We start from the raw sequence: 15,498 nt of genomic DNA, 5'->3' as shown, positions 1-15,498 counted from the left end.
CTCGGTCGAGGTATACATTGACGATATCGTGGTTAAAAGCAAAACTCGAGAGCAGCATATCCTCCATCTACAAGAAGTATTTTACCTCTTGCGAAAGTATGACATGAAGCTAAATCCTTCCAAATGTGCCTTTGGCGTGAGTGCTGGCAAGTTTCTGGGATTTATGGTCAGCCAAAGAGGCATAGAAGTCAGCCCGGATCAAGTCAAAGCAGTCATGGAAACACCTCCTCCCAGGAACAAAAAGGAGTTACAACGCCTCACAGGCAAGCTCGTTGCGTTAGGACGTTTTATAGCCCGCTTCACTGATGAGTTGCGACCCTTCTTCTTAGCGATACGAAAAGCTGGAACCCAGGGATGGACGGACAATTGCCAAAACGCGTTGGAAAGAATTAAACATTGTCTTATGCATCCACCCATCTTGAGCAGCCCCATCCCAAAGGAGAAGCTATATATGTATTTAGCTGTCTCAGAATGGGCAATCAGCGCCGCTCTATTCCGCTGCCCTTCACCAAAGGAGCAGAAACCTGTCTACTATGTCAGCAGGGCATTGGCAGATGTAGAAACCAGGTATTCAAAAATGGAGCTAACAGCCTTAGCTCTTCGAAGTGCTGCCCAAAAGCTCCGCCCCTATTTTCAAGCCCACCCAGTGATTGTACTGACCGACCAACCCCTTCGCAGCATTCTACACAAACCAGATTTAACTGGGCGAATGCTACAATGGGCCATCGAATTGAGCGAATTTGGAATCGAATTCCAACCCAGATTATCCAAAAAAGGCCAAGTAATGGCCGACTTTGTGCTCGAATACTCACGAAGACCCAACCAGCACCACGAATCAAGTGAACAGGAGTGGTGGACACTACGAGTTGACGGAGCCTCGCGCTCATCAGGCTCTGGAGTTGGGCTCGTATTACAGTCCCCAACTGGGGAACATCTGGAGCAAGCCATCCGGCTGGGATTCTCCGCGTCTAACAATGAGGCAGAATACGAGGTCATCCTGTCCGGATTGGACCTCGCCCTTGCTCTATCCGTCTCCAAACTCCGGATCTACAGCGACTCGCAACTAGTGGTAAGGCACATCCAGAAAGAATATGAGGCTAAGGACTCACGCATGGCGCGATACTTGGCCAAAGTAAGAAGCACCTTACAGCAATTCACCGAGTGGACAATCGAAAAAATTAAGCGAGCTGACAATAGGCACGCTGACGCTTTGGCCGGCATAGCTGCCTCTCTACCTATCAAAGAAGCTATTCTATTGCCCATATATGTGCAAGCCAATCCCTCTGTCGCAGAAAATTCCACTTGCAACACCATTGAGGCAACCCAACCGGATAATCAAGAATGAACGCAGGATATTGCAGAATATCTCCGGACAGGCACTTTACCCAAAGATCTTAAACAAACACACAAAATCCGGGTGCAGGCTGCCCGCTTCACCCTGATCGGGAGACACCTGTACAAGCGATCTTTCACAGGGCCTTATCTTCGCTGTCTTGGGCATACAGAGGCCCAGTATGTGCTAGCTGAATTACATGAAGGAATATGCGGAAATCATACGGGAAGACGATCCCTAGCACATAGAGCTCATTCACAAGGATACTATTGGCCAACAATGAAGAAAGACGCGGCAGCATATGTCCAAAAGTGTGATAAATGTCAAAGATACGCCCCCATTCCACATATGCCATCAGCAGCATTGAAATCGGTCTCAAGCCCATGGCCTTTCGCGCAGTGGGGCATGGACATAGTGGGACCCCTCCCAGCAGCACCTGCCCAAAAGAAATTCCTTCTTGTCGCCACTGATTACTTCAGTAAATGGGTAGAAGCTGAAGCATATGCAAGCATCAAAGATAAAGATGTCACCAAATTCGTATGGAAGAACATTGTTTGCCGCTTTGGAATTCCCCAAATCATCATAGCTGACAATGGTCCACAATTTGACAGCATTGCATTCAGGAATTTCTGTTCGGAATTGAATATCCGGAATTCATACTCCACGCCACGTTATCCTCAAAGCAATGGCCAGGCGGAAGCCACAAACAAAACTTTAATCAATGCCTTAAAGAAAAGGCTGGAGCAAGCCAAAGGAAAGTGGGTGGAGGAGCTACCCGGCGTCCTATGGGCCTATCGAACCACACCCGGACGACCAACAGGAAATACTCCTTTTGCCCTCACATATGGAATGGATGCAGTCATTCCCACTGAAATAGGTCTTCCTACTATCCGAACTGATGCAGCAAAGCAAAAAGACGCCGACACGGAACTAGGAAGAAATTTGGACTGGGCAGACGAAGTCAGAGAAAGCGCATCCATCCGGATGGCAGATTATCAACAAAGAGCATTAGCGCATTACAATCGAAAAGTCAGGCCCAGAAACTTCAAAAATGGTACGCTAGTACTTAGAAAAGTTTTTGAAAATACTGCTGAAGTAGGCGCAGGAAAATTCCAAGCCAATTGGGAAGGACCCTACATAGTGTCTAAGGCAAATGAAAATGGAGCCTATCATTTACAAAAGCTAGATGGCACTCCGTTACTCAGACCATGGAATGTGTTTAATTTAAAGCAGTATTATCAGTAGAAAGTGTACACAAGTGCAAATGAGAAAGAAGTAAGTTTTATTGATATGAGTAAATGTAATTACAAAGAGACATCCGGACCACAAAAATATACAGAAGGAAAAATTACAGCAGAAAAATTGCAAAAAGAGATAAACTATCAGGGAGCAGGTTTCTCATGGAGCTTCTTTTCTTCACTTGGAGGAATTGAAGGGGTATCTCGCTTTATACCGTTCTTCTTCATGCAGCAGCGATACCCAAAGATAAATGTATCATCCACTTGTTTCTGGTAATCCGCTGCAAGTTCCTCCCTTTCCACAGCAAACTCCCGTTCAAGTTCCTCCTTTTGCACATCCAGACGCAGCTGCAAGTCTTCCTTCTGTTTCTTTTCATTCAAAACTTCTGTCCGGAGTCGACTCAATTCATCCCTTAGCCGGGCTGCCTCACCCTCCGCCTCATGAAGGCGGCCCGCAGTGGATTCTTCTCGACCCTTTGCCTCAGCCAACTCCACCCGGAGGGCTTCATTTTCCTCTCGCATGGTGGATAGACTGGCCTCAACCTCCTCCATTCTCAGACGCAGTTGATTTTCAATCTCTTGGTGCCAAGAGGAGAAGGTCCTCATATAGTCTGCAGTCTGCAGCAGCTGAGTAAAAAGATCGTGTTGTTGAGACATGCTGCGGAGGCCCCTCACCAGCTGACACACAAACAAGAAAAGCAAAGACATAAATCATACTACAACAAACACATCAGTGCAACAAAAAATCAAAAAGCAAAAACACAAGACAACGATATACCGTTTCTATCATATCAAACATCTGAGCAGAGGGCTTGATGGCTCTCCAGTCAGGAGTAATCTGCTTTAACTTAACTTCCAACTCCGCGTAGCTGAAAGGGCTAGCAGGAGCGGCATCGTCAGCAGATTCCTCCTCAGGTGAGGAAGCAGAGGGTAACTCTTGTCCCGGAATCGGAACCCCCATATCTTCGTCCGGACACATAGGTCCGGATGCATCCTCATCCGGAATTATTGCCGGGGCGGCTGAGGTCTCAGTAGCCATCTCCACCTCGCCTCCATCCGGATGAGCGTCATGGGCAGAAGCGCAGCTAATTTCAATCTCTTGCTGCCGCTCTTGAAGCCGCTCAAACAGTCCGAACTGTAGATCGCGCGTCAAACGCGGCTTCTTGAGGGGAGGCCCTTTCACCAGGACTATAGCCAGGCGATCCGGGTCGTCGGAAGGCTGACTTTGGCTTTCTGCTCCCGCTTCCTCCAACGGGGCCGTTTCAGCTGCATCAGCATCCGGATTAAGGTTGCCCGGACGGTTGATAGATGCAGCTTCCTCAGCCACGTTAGCCAGACGCGCAGCCGCGACCAAGGAAGGACCTGAGTGATTCAACCCCGACATGCGTCCGGGGCCGCTTGAGATAGAGTGCGGAGCAGCATTTACTGGCTCCTCTATCATTACTTCCCCCTCATAGGTAGTTTGGGGAGGAGGAAACTCCTTGGGAGGAGTGGGTTCCTTCATGTCCTTCCCATGCTTCTTCACCAGCTTCCCCCTTTTTCCTGAAGTTTTCTTTGGAGGAGAGTCCGGACCCCGCTTCTGTCCGGGAGCCTTCCGGATAGTGCCTTCAGTTTTTTTCTGATCTCTATCCTCCAGGAGCTTTCGCCGCCTTTCAGCGTCAGCCTCTTTGGCTTCCTGATAGAGGGGGAGCTCCTTCACAGTATAATGCTCCCCAGGCATTATCTCATCCTTTTCCAGTTTCCTAGGAAGAATATTGATAACATATTCCTGGGGCTCCCGGACGACCTCTGTCAAATTCCGCGCGGAAAGCAATGTTTTGTAGGCCCTCTCCTTGGGGTCTATTTCAAATAATTTGCAGACGCAGGCAAAGGACGCCTTTTCCACCCAATCCACAAGGTGGCCCCTCAATTCCAAACCTGCATTGTCAGCAACAAAAGGTGAGAATTCTGTCCGGAAAAATCAGAAAAAATCAGCAAAGCAAAATCCGGATAAAAAATCGCAAAACAAGATTACCCGGAATTTTTAAGCTATAATTCGGAGAAAAAGGCCTCGACGGATGCTGCGATAGCCCCGCCCATCCACCCCAGACTGCCACCAGCCCCTTCGCCCCTCCCTTTGTCGAATCTGGCAGTTCTGTCACCATTTGAAGGGAGGGCAGGTGAGCGGACACACTGAAGATATCATTCTTTGCTTTCTTCAGGGAATAGACAAAGAACAATTCCAGTAGCGTAAGGTCGAGGCTATACAGCATGTTGATAATGCTGCATCCCATCAGCACCCGGACAAGGTTGGGATGAATGAAGATGGGTGGAATATGAGAGAAGTGGAGGAATTCCTTGAACAAGGCTGGCAGAGGGAACCGGAGCCCCGCGTTGAATTGTTCCTTTGTGAAGAGGATAGCGTTTTTTCCACCTTTCTCAGTAGGCATAGCCGCCTCCTCGTTCACCAGGTCTATCAATACGTCATGGGGGATGCGGAATCGCTCCCGGAACTCCTTCGCATTTAGTTTATCTATCGCCTTTTCGCCAGCCTCGCTGACCCGGACAGACGAAACAGTCTTTTTTGGAGCCATTTCTTACCACAAAGCCAAAGTAAAATCTACACGCAAAAACAATGCAAACGGTTCAGACCAAGCAATCAGAAAATACACAAACCCTAACTCAAAGCCGTCAGAAAAACCCCTCAAAAACCCCTCCAAACAAACAACAAAGTACCAACATCAAACAAACAATTGCAAGCGACTTGTCCAAAACAAAGCCAGGAACTAAGTTTAAAGAACCGGCAAACGCAACCAAAGGAATGACAGTAGCAAAGAGGTACGTACCAAATAGAGCTCTGAAGAAGAAGAACGGTTACTCTCTCGGTATAAAATCACCGGCAACAAACAAACGAGGTCGTTCGAAGTTTTTCTCAGAAAAGCAAAGGACGCAGAAAAAGTAAGAAGAAGGAAGGCTCTCAAGAGAATGCAGTAGAAAAAATACAAAAAGAGGTACAGTGCCCTATTTATAGCAGGACAGCCCCTCGGAAAGCCAAACCAACAACCATGTTATCAATGAAACGACATATTGCCTGGGGATACACAGGGTCGGCGGCTCGCCATAAATGCCTTTTTTGGCTTCCGCACCCCCACTCGCCACGTGGCCAAGTTAGACGAATGGACTTTTTCAATTTTCAAAAACCCAGTTATTTTTAACCCGCCCATTTTTTGGGCAAAATAGGCAAGTTAAAAAGGGGGGCAATGTAGGGACCCCTCCCCTTGGGAAACACGTGGCACGCGGCTCATGGTGACGCGTGGCACGTGCTATCAGCCGGACCATCATCATCCGGATTCCCCTAAAGATATGTATGGTGCGGCTATCCTATCCGGAACCCCTCAAGGAGAGACAAACAACGTTTCAGCTTCTCCTATCCAAGGAAGAGCAAACGACGCTGGCAGAGCGTAGACACCCGGATAGTCTCCACAAACACATCCGGATATTCAGCATGATCCATCCGGATATAAATCGTCTGGATGGTCAATTAAAGTAAAGCGAGTCTTACACACAATTACAACAAGCAGCCATGGCCCACATCCCATCACCTGCAGAATGAGAAGACAAGAGGAAGTGACAGCAAGTCACTTCCCACGATCATTCTACATAATCGCTTCCCACGATCTCTGACAGCCGCATCACCTACCATGGTCTCTGACAGCCATTCGTAGGATGATAGTGCTCCTACTAACACCTATTGTCATCATCACAACAGAAAATATCTCTCCATCATTAATGAGAGGAACAGTACCCCTGAAGCTGTATATATATGACTTCACACGAGGAAGAAAGGGATGATCTCCTGGTAACCTCTTGATAACTAGTAAAAGGCCAACTGCCTCATATATCTTACTCTCTTACTATGGCTAACAACATCATCGGAGGGTGCATCCGGACACCCTGTCCGGATGCCTTTTTGCAGGTACAACCACTGAATCAAGAACCCCTTGTGTGTTGAGAATCGCGTGTCCATCCATCTAGCATCAACGTGGCCCACCTGATACGCGAGGTGACAACAAAAACCTACTAATAAGTCATGATCAATACAATAATTTGATAAAGGTGAACATAAAAGAGGAACTAAGATATAATTAGCTTAATTAAATAATGATTATACAATATAAATAAAAATGATATATGTTGGAATACAGGTTGAATTGAATTTAGTCAATTGTACATCTCATATGTGCTATGTTTTATGACATTTACTTAATCTAACTTATATCTTATTTATCTCTTCTTTTGTGTCCCATTATAAAATTATTCTTCATTCCCTTTATTGCTAAGATTAATGATTTATTAGTGATAAATGTCATAAAATCAATGTTATTTTTAATATAATGTCTTAAATTTCCTCTCATATGCCGGCATTTGTGTTCTCATTACCGTTTTTATGAAACTATTCATCTTGTTATAACTTGTTCGGAACGATAAATTAATTGTGTTTAACTTATTCAATACAATAAGTCAATTACGAAACTTATTTCATTTTCAATAATGAAAGAATCATTGGCACAAATCTATCTCCTTGTTTATATATTTAGTATTAATTATTTACAAACCATTCATTTATTATTCTTATAATTGATTTTTAATAATATTTTTAGAATTAATTATTATTCTTTTAAATATGATAATGAGGGTCGAGGATGATTGTTTTCTATTGAATGTAAATTTATTTATGTTTAGTAAGTGAAAGGTTTAATTACGAGATTTAGGTTCTCTTATCTCGTAATCATTCTAAAGCACCTTTATCTTATTTATCTTAAAAGCACATTCGACAAAGGATTTTTTTTTTTTTTTTTCTATGATACACATTTGAAAAATGCAAGCCATATGTATTTTTTGTAATACATTTTGTAAGGCTTCTTGAAACAATAATGTATTCTTCTTAGCTCTAATCATTTTCAAGCACCTTATCTTATTTCTCTTAAAAGCACTTTGTACAAAGGAATTTTTTTTTTGTTTTTCTAATTTTAAGATATGCATTTGAAATATGTGAACTTATTGTATTTTTGTTAATACATTTTCCCGGGCTTCATTAAATAACAATATATTTCACTAAATTTATTTCTTGGTATTGTTAGAAGAAGAAAGATACTTTGAAGTTTGGATTCCTAATTTGCATGCACAAGATTTTAGATGTCTTCAAAGCTGTGACACTCTTTTGTTTGGTTTTCAAGCTCATCGACCAATTAGCAAACTTTTTGTGAAAAAAAAATGATTACTAGTTTAGATTTTTTTACACAGGACATATATATCTATGTTCGTCTGTATGTATATATTGGTTTACACATGATACATATGTGTGTGATTAGATAAATTGCATCAACTCAATTTTCTTATGGTTGTTCGTTCACTTGAAGTGAACAAAGACTTATTTCGTCTTTAAAAAAAAATGAAAAATTACTTGGTCTCAATGTATCATATTTCAATGCAATATATCTTGCAAATTATACTAGACTAAATAGAACATTTTCTATCAATTTACTAGCAAAGATAGGTTTGTCTCAACTAGAAGACATTAGAACGAAAGTAAACATATACTACAATACTTTCGTAAAACAAGTGACATTGACCTCTATTATTCAAAAGAATCAAAATCGCAATAATTATGTTTTTTATATGCAAAATATATTTCAGATCCTTATAAAACTTAATCTTAAATAAGATATGTATTTACTTATAGGATGCTTAAATATTATGGAGATTGGGTAAGCAAATAATGGTCACCACTTCCTCATATCATTAAAAAATATTGGCAATTTATGAAGCCAATGGTGAATGTGCATGGATAAGATTTATGATAAAGCATATTAAAAAATCTTGAGAATTATCTTTTATCAAATACACTTCGACTGTATTTTATGAAGACAATGTTGTACTTATTACACAAATTAAAGGAGAATATATTACAGATGATGAACCAAGGATATTTCACCAAGGTTCTTTCGTACACACAAGTTTCAAAAGAGTCGTAAAATCGATGTTCAACAAATAAAATCACATGATAATTTATCAAACTTATTCACAAAAGGCATACTTACAACAACATTCAAGAAGTTTGTATATCAAATTAAAACGCGTCAACTCAAAGATCTTAACATTGAACCATCAAAGACAACATAATCACGTTATCATGAAAGAGAACATCATCATAGAATGTTAGCATATTGTATTTTTTTTTCTTTTTGAATGACAAGTTTTATAACGAGACAATCCTAACAATCGATGTTTATCTAATTGTTATTACCTGTAAATAATTAAATATTATATTTAATTTTGGTTTTTCCAACTCTGACTTAAATCAATGAAAATCACACGTTTCAGGTTTTTTCATAACCCTTCTTCTCTACTTCGTTCTTTTCTTGATTTCTTGTCTGACAAAGAAAATTATTATTATATTTAGATTGTCAAGCAGTGTTTTATTCCTTAAAATAATTTAAAAACATCCGGGTTCTAATTCTTGTTTGTCCTGCTTTTGGGCCTAAATTTACTCAACATGAACGCACACTGATAGCGACCGAGAGGCCCAAACCGAGTTGCGATCAGAAGAGCACAAGTGCAGTGGATTGACTTCGTCTCACAATATGATAGGTTCAGAATATAAAAAGTTGACTTTTACTTTTTCTTCAACCAATAAGATTTTGCCACCTCATGTGCACTCGACCCCATCTAATCACAACTTGAACCCTCATTCTCTCTCTCTCTCCTCGTTCTCTCTCTAGAACAATTTCTCTCTGCGATCGTCAAAATAGCCCGAATTTCAGTGAGTTTCTCCTTTTATTTAATCTTTTTCATTTTTATTTTATTTTATTTTGATTGTAACATCATACTATGTCTTGAGAATTTTAGGGTTTTTTGGGTACTGTATGTTGGTTGAATTTTGAATTTTGGGTTCTGTTTGGATGCTGGGAAAGGAAAGAAAAGGAATGGAAATTGATTTTGAGTTTTTGCGTTTTGCTTGCGTTGTTTAGATTAGAGAGGATATGATACATTGTTTTGAGAATTAGGGCTTTTTCGCCAATTTGGTGATTTAATTGTGAATTTGCTCTGTGTTTGGTGGCTGAGAAAGCTCAGAAAGGAAAAGAAAATTAAATTTTGAATCTTTTTGTTTGGTTAGGTTGTTTGTGATCAAAACAAAGAAAAGGAAAGATGTTTGGCTAAATGAAAAATATAAATTGAAGTTGTAATTTGCTTTCCCTTTCTGTATCTTCTTGGCAAGCAAAGGGAATGTTTGGGTTTATTTTTTAGAATTTGAAGTGGTTAGTGTCTGTATTTGTCCTTTGGATTATTGAGTTATTCCTGTTGCTTTTGGTGTTTTGTGTTTGATGTTTTTTGCCTTCTTGTTATGATTATGCTTGGGAACTGAAACTTTTGAATTTGGGTTTTTATGGATGTGAGTGATGAGGAAGATTATGGAATTTTCCTTTTCATGGGTTTAAAATGAATTTTGAATTGATTGTGCTACAGTGGATTTTGGAGTTGGTGGTGATGCTAATGGGGAGGTGGTGGTAAGGAGTTCTGTTGATATGGTTAGGACCAGTGATGAGAGTGAAATGGGGGGAAATTCAGTTGAAGTGGCGTTCCAATCAAGCGAGGACAATAAATTGAATCAAGATTCTTCGGGAACGGAAATCATTCCAGTAGTTGAGCCTTATGTGGATGAGCCCTATGTAGGTCAGGAGTTTGAATCTGAAGCAGCCGCACATGCTTTTTATAATGCATATGCGACACGTGTGGGTTTCATCATTCGCGTGAGCAAGCTGTCTCGATCCAGGCGTGATGGATCAGCCATTGGTCGGGCACTTGTTTGTAACAAGGAAGGTTATCGAATGCCTGACAAGCGTGAAAAAATTGTAAGGCAAAGAGCGGAGACAAGGGTAGGTTGCAGGGCCATGATTTTGGTGAGGAAAGTAAGTTCTGGCAAATGGGTTGTCACAAAATTTGTGAAGGAGCATACTCACACTTTGACTCCTGGCAAAGGTCGAAGAGATTTGATTTATGATCAGTATCCGGTCAGTTCTTGCTCCTCCACTATTAAAGTTCGCCTTTTTTTTATTTTTTATTTTATTACATTTTCAAGTTATTAAATCTTCATCTTAAATTGTTAAGGAAACTATGCAGAATTTAGGACAACTCATATAAATATTTGCAAAAGGATCTGTTTTCCCTTATTGATGGTGAACTTTGCATTTAGTTAGGTTTACAATGGACTAATTTATTCCTTTGTGCATTGTTTTCCTTTGCCTTGTTTTCCAATTGTGAGGATAGAAAAGTTACAACAGTTTTTCCTTTGTCTCAAGCCGATCTTTTCTGGACTCATATGCATGAATGGTGCACTATTTAGTAGTTCAACAATTGTGTTTTGATGTGCACATTCAGCTCACCTTGCTTCCTTGCACTTGGAGAGGTTTAAAAATCCTCAAGAGAAGAAGTGCTATTTGCTGGTAATTGAAATGTTTATACTTTAGAGTCTGACAAAGTGCAGGCTCACGTTAACCCATTTGTGATCATAGAATCAGGAACGTGTTTCTTGGCTCATGATTGACATAAGCTGTTAGACCCTGCAACAATGACAATACATCCTTCAACATGTACGAGTTGTTCAATTACTAGTGGCCTTGGCAGGGATTGCAATATTCAGTTTTTCTAAAAACACTACACTTTATTTTTAATAGTGTCACTGGAAGTAGCTGTTGGTGCCTTTAAAATGATTCATTTATTGATGATGTACATTTATTTGGTTGACTAAAACAGAGCATGTTGGCTGCTTATTCCAATTAGTTCGCAGCAAAGGCCATACTGTGGTTTCTAAAGGATACACCTTTTTTGCAACCTATCCTGTAACAATTGGTTTTGTGGAAATCCTTGTATGGCAACAGTCCTGGTTATGTGATATCATTAGGATTTTTTTCCTGGATGGAGTTAACATGTTTTAGAAGGCTGAAATGATTTTTAAATTTTTATAGTGATTTTCAGATTAATTAAATAGGAACATAATTCACAAATATGTAAACAAATATTGAGGTCTGTAAGATTGATTTTTTATTTTTTTATTTGGAGCAGCTGATGTGTTATTACATCGGAAACTTCTTTGTTTGGTCTTTCTCTGCATTACAAGAGTTCGATTTGGTAAAAATACAGTTGGTTGGCTATCCTTTCCTCTTGTTAATCAGGTATTTGTGTCTTCTAAAGGGTAATGAATTGGGAAATTTTTTTATAGGTAAGTTCTGTAGTTTGAAGGTAAAAATACAGTTGGATAGCTATCCTTCTATTCCTTCAGGTGGATTCCTTGGGCTTTGGTGGAGGATTTTATGAACAGACCAGGCAAATTCCTTTGTACATTCCATATTGAGTAATGCTGCTCTCTCTGTCTTGTTATTGGACATACAGAGATAAATGCCATAATAAATTACAGGACATATGTGGTTGCATTTGTCAGAAAAGCAATTCAGAGAATACTGTTAATTATAGCATTTTGTATTCCATATTTCTAATCTAATTATCCCTGTCCAATCACTTTTCTTTTTCTTTTCACATAATCTCTTTTCTTTGTTGCCCTCCTTGTTCTAGATCAGTTACATTCTCAAGCCTTAGTCATGTCAGGCAAGCTGTGATTCCTTGAAAATTCCAGTAATGAATCTGGGGACTACAATTGATCAGGCACAGAATTGATGGAAAAGTAGGTTAAGATCATCATGAAATGGATTGTTTGGTGTTTTGAAAATTACCAATAGACCATTATTGCAAAAAAGTCAAGACAATCCTGATAGGAGGAAAGAGACAAATTTCCCAGTATTTGTGAAAGCAGTATTTTCTTAGTACACAGTACATTTTCAAGTAAAAGCAAGCATGAGACATAACTTCTATGAATGATTTACTGAGCACAGTTGTGGCTAGCTATTGAATACCTAATTGCAAATTTCATATAGTGATCACGGAGTTGAAACCACCATTTTTGCTGCATTTTTTAGACAAAGGAATGCAGTTCATTGTCAACAATCTTCCTTGAAACTTTAACCAAATCATTTTAAAAATTCTAACATTTAAACGAGTGGTTGTGATTTGGAGAATGCAAACGAAAATGAAAGTTGTGTTTTCAATTTCTATATGTCATGCCTCAAAATTCTATAGAGATATTTTGTTGTTCAGAAACATCTGCTGTTAGGAATTTTCCCCGTATTCATATCTCCTCTTGCTTTTTATATATGTTTTGTGATTTTCTGATATGACCCTCCTATAGTAGAAGATGGATGCAACATCCCTGTCAAATTTTGGGTTCACCTAATTGAATGAATACCTCCATGGTCTTCTACTCTGGTTACAAGCCCAAACAAGAAAATTGAAGAATCCTCTTAATTGAACTTCAAAGGCCTCTTTCTATCTCTCCAATGGTGCTAATGTCTTAACCTCAATGTCCCAACCATTGCTAGTTGCACTACGAAAAGCCCAGACCATATATACCTATAAACTCTAAAGAAGTTGCCAATGCCCACCAACCTAGGTTGCTAAGAGACAACCCATCAAAGCTAAGTTTGATACAACCAAATGAAGGAGATTACTCACAAATGATAGTTTTTCTCCATGTAGAATAAGTACACATCGCTCTCTATTCCATGGATATTGACCTTAATGGCTTGCCTAAAGAATCTTGTCACAGAAGCCTATGAAGAAGTCAAGAATCAAATTTTAGTCCATAGCTCTAGATAGGGTTCTTTTGATCTTAGAATATTCATCCACTTCTCTCAAACTAGATCCAGTCAGCCTAGGTTTTATGCCAAGGTCATGTAAAGAAATTGTCGGCATCTGTAATATCACTTGGGGTGCCACTGTTTTAAGCCTTGCCTTGGAGAAGTGTTGTTGCCTAGTTCAGACATGAAAGGACACGAGAGAGACTGATGATCCACTGTTTCATCACTTTCTCCATGTAAAACACATGTTCAAGCTGAGGGTTTTTGGTCTCCTTATCTGAAACAAAGTTGATAGAGTGAACCTTTTTAGGATCCACTAACCATGAAAAAGTCAGGCATGTCATTTGTTGTTACCATGCTAGAGAGGTGGTGAAACTCAGAAGGTGGTTGACTGGTTCCTTTTTTACTGGAGCTAAAATATGATTGAGAATGTCCCCTTGTGTTGTTTACTGAGAATATTTGGAGTCATTAAGCATTTCTTTTTGGGGTTTAACGCTACAGAAGGGCTCAAAAAGAAAATCCAGGATCTGGTTTTTCTTTGTCCAGCTGCTTCTATACTTGCGTCCAAGGATTATAATAGGCTTTTTTTTTCCACCTCTATTTTGGATGATTTGTTTTGATGTCACTGGCATAGATCATCTGATGCTTCTTACTCATCTTTCCATTAGTTTTGTTTTTCTTCTCTGTCTCACTATCAACATCACAATTACACTTTATTGTCTTTATGATTTTTGCAGGAAGTATGACCAAATTATGGCATATGTGGTGTGATATTTATTCAAACGGACTTCCTTCTAACAGATTCTTGTCATTAGACATAGAATATATAATACTCACTCAAATGGGTTTCCCTTTATGAAATTTCCCACATCCTAAACCAAATGGTTGTTCACCTCTCCTTAGTCATTGAAGTTTGCTTCTTTTTTTTTTTTCGATATTGAGTCATTTGTGTTTTCTATTCCATGGAAAATGAGTTTATCAATGACATTTTGGTTTAAGATCACTTCAAACTTTTATTTTTTTCTCTCTATCTATCAAAAAAAAAAAAAGTTTTTCATGATGAGCTCCCATTGCCCAAAAACAAAATTAAGATAAGAAGATGGTTTTGCTTTTTGTACATCTAGCAATGAGTTGAAAGGAACAGAATCCTGTTAGTATACTATTGCACATTCAGTAGAAAGTTTTTATGATGTATGAACTAAGGGTCTGTCTGACGTCTTGTTGGTTCATCCATGAAATATAGTTATTACAGAGTGGAAATAATTACCTCAAACTGTATTTTATATTTGTGTGTGTACATATATACACACACCATGTCATGAAATCCTGAAATGATAATGGAAAACTGGAGTTATTTTCATGAAAGCCTAGGACTTATTTCAAATGTTAAAGAGAAGAAAGTTAACATTTTTAATGTTGCAGCCTTTTTTCTGGAAACTTTTGAACTTCATTATGACTTATGTGTGTTGTTTTTGTAGAATGAACATGACAAGATAAGGGAACTATCCCAGCAGCTGGCAGTCGAGAAAAAGCGAGCTGCAACATATAAAAGGCATCTAGAAATGGTGTTTGAGTACATTGAGGAGCACAACGAGAGTCTATCAAAGAAGATTCAACACATAGTAGACAGCGTGAGGGACATGGAAAACAAGGAGAAGCAAAACCACAGATAGTTTTAGTGTTATTTAAAGCTCATTGTGCTATGGTAAACAAGATCACAAAATGGAATGGCGGGATGCTGTTGGATGAGAAGCAAATTGTCATGATTGTAGTACTGGTATATGATATTATTTTGCTAACTTGTTCTAGTTTTCTAGGTGATCAGGCCAGTTTTATAGCATGAATATTCAGGTCAATGTGCATTCCATTTTTCTTTGTAAAACCATGCTCGTATTGCTTGTAACGCTCAGTTGTTAGGAAAAAGTAGGCAATTCAATATGTAGTCGTTCAAGCTCTTCCATGGACTGACAATACAAAGATTGTAAGGGGCATCTTGGAGCTCCTATTGCGATTGAAACTTCCCTTCTTATTTTATGTAGAATTTGAATTTGAGCCTGTTTTTATCTTGTATAGCTTTCAAATGATTGTATTCCTTTCTTTTGTAGTTGAAGACAAGGTCATTTTTAGAATCTCCATAGATGGTTTCTTCCTTTCTTTTACATACCATTTGGGTGTTGAAGTGCTTACTTGAAGCACAATG

General features: G+C 39.4%; 1 protein-coding gene across 1 annotated transcript; it reads left to right on the top strand.

Annotated features, from left to right (window-relative positions):
- The first annotated feature begins 9,241 nt into the window (after positions 1-9,241).
- On the top strand, positions 9,242-15,353 carry LOC100250990 (protein FAR1-RELATED SEQUENCE 7). The gene is made up of 3 exons (XM_002267924.4): positions 9,242-9,373; positions 10,078-10,622; positions 14,777-15,353. Coding segments are annotated over exons 1-3 (741 nt in total). The 5' UTR covers positions 9,242-9,372; the 3' UTR covers positions 14,972-15,353.
- Positions 15,354-15,498: the final 145 nt, after the last annotated feature.

Source organism: Vitis vinifera, chromosome 5 (genome assembly GCF_030704535.1).
Source record: "Vitis vinifera cultivar Pinot Noir 40024 chromosome 5, ASM3070453v1".
In the NCBI taxonomy this organism is placed as follows: domain Eukaryota; kingdom Viridiplantae; phylum Streptophyta; class Magnoliopsida; order Vitales; family Vitaceae; genus Vitis; species Vitis vinifera.
Note: the sequence above shows the minus strand (reverse complement) of the source record. Positions and strands in the feature narration are given on the sequence as shown.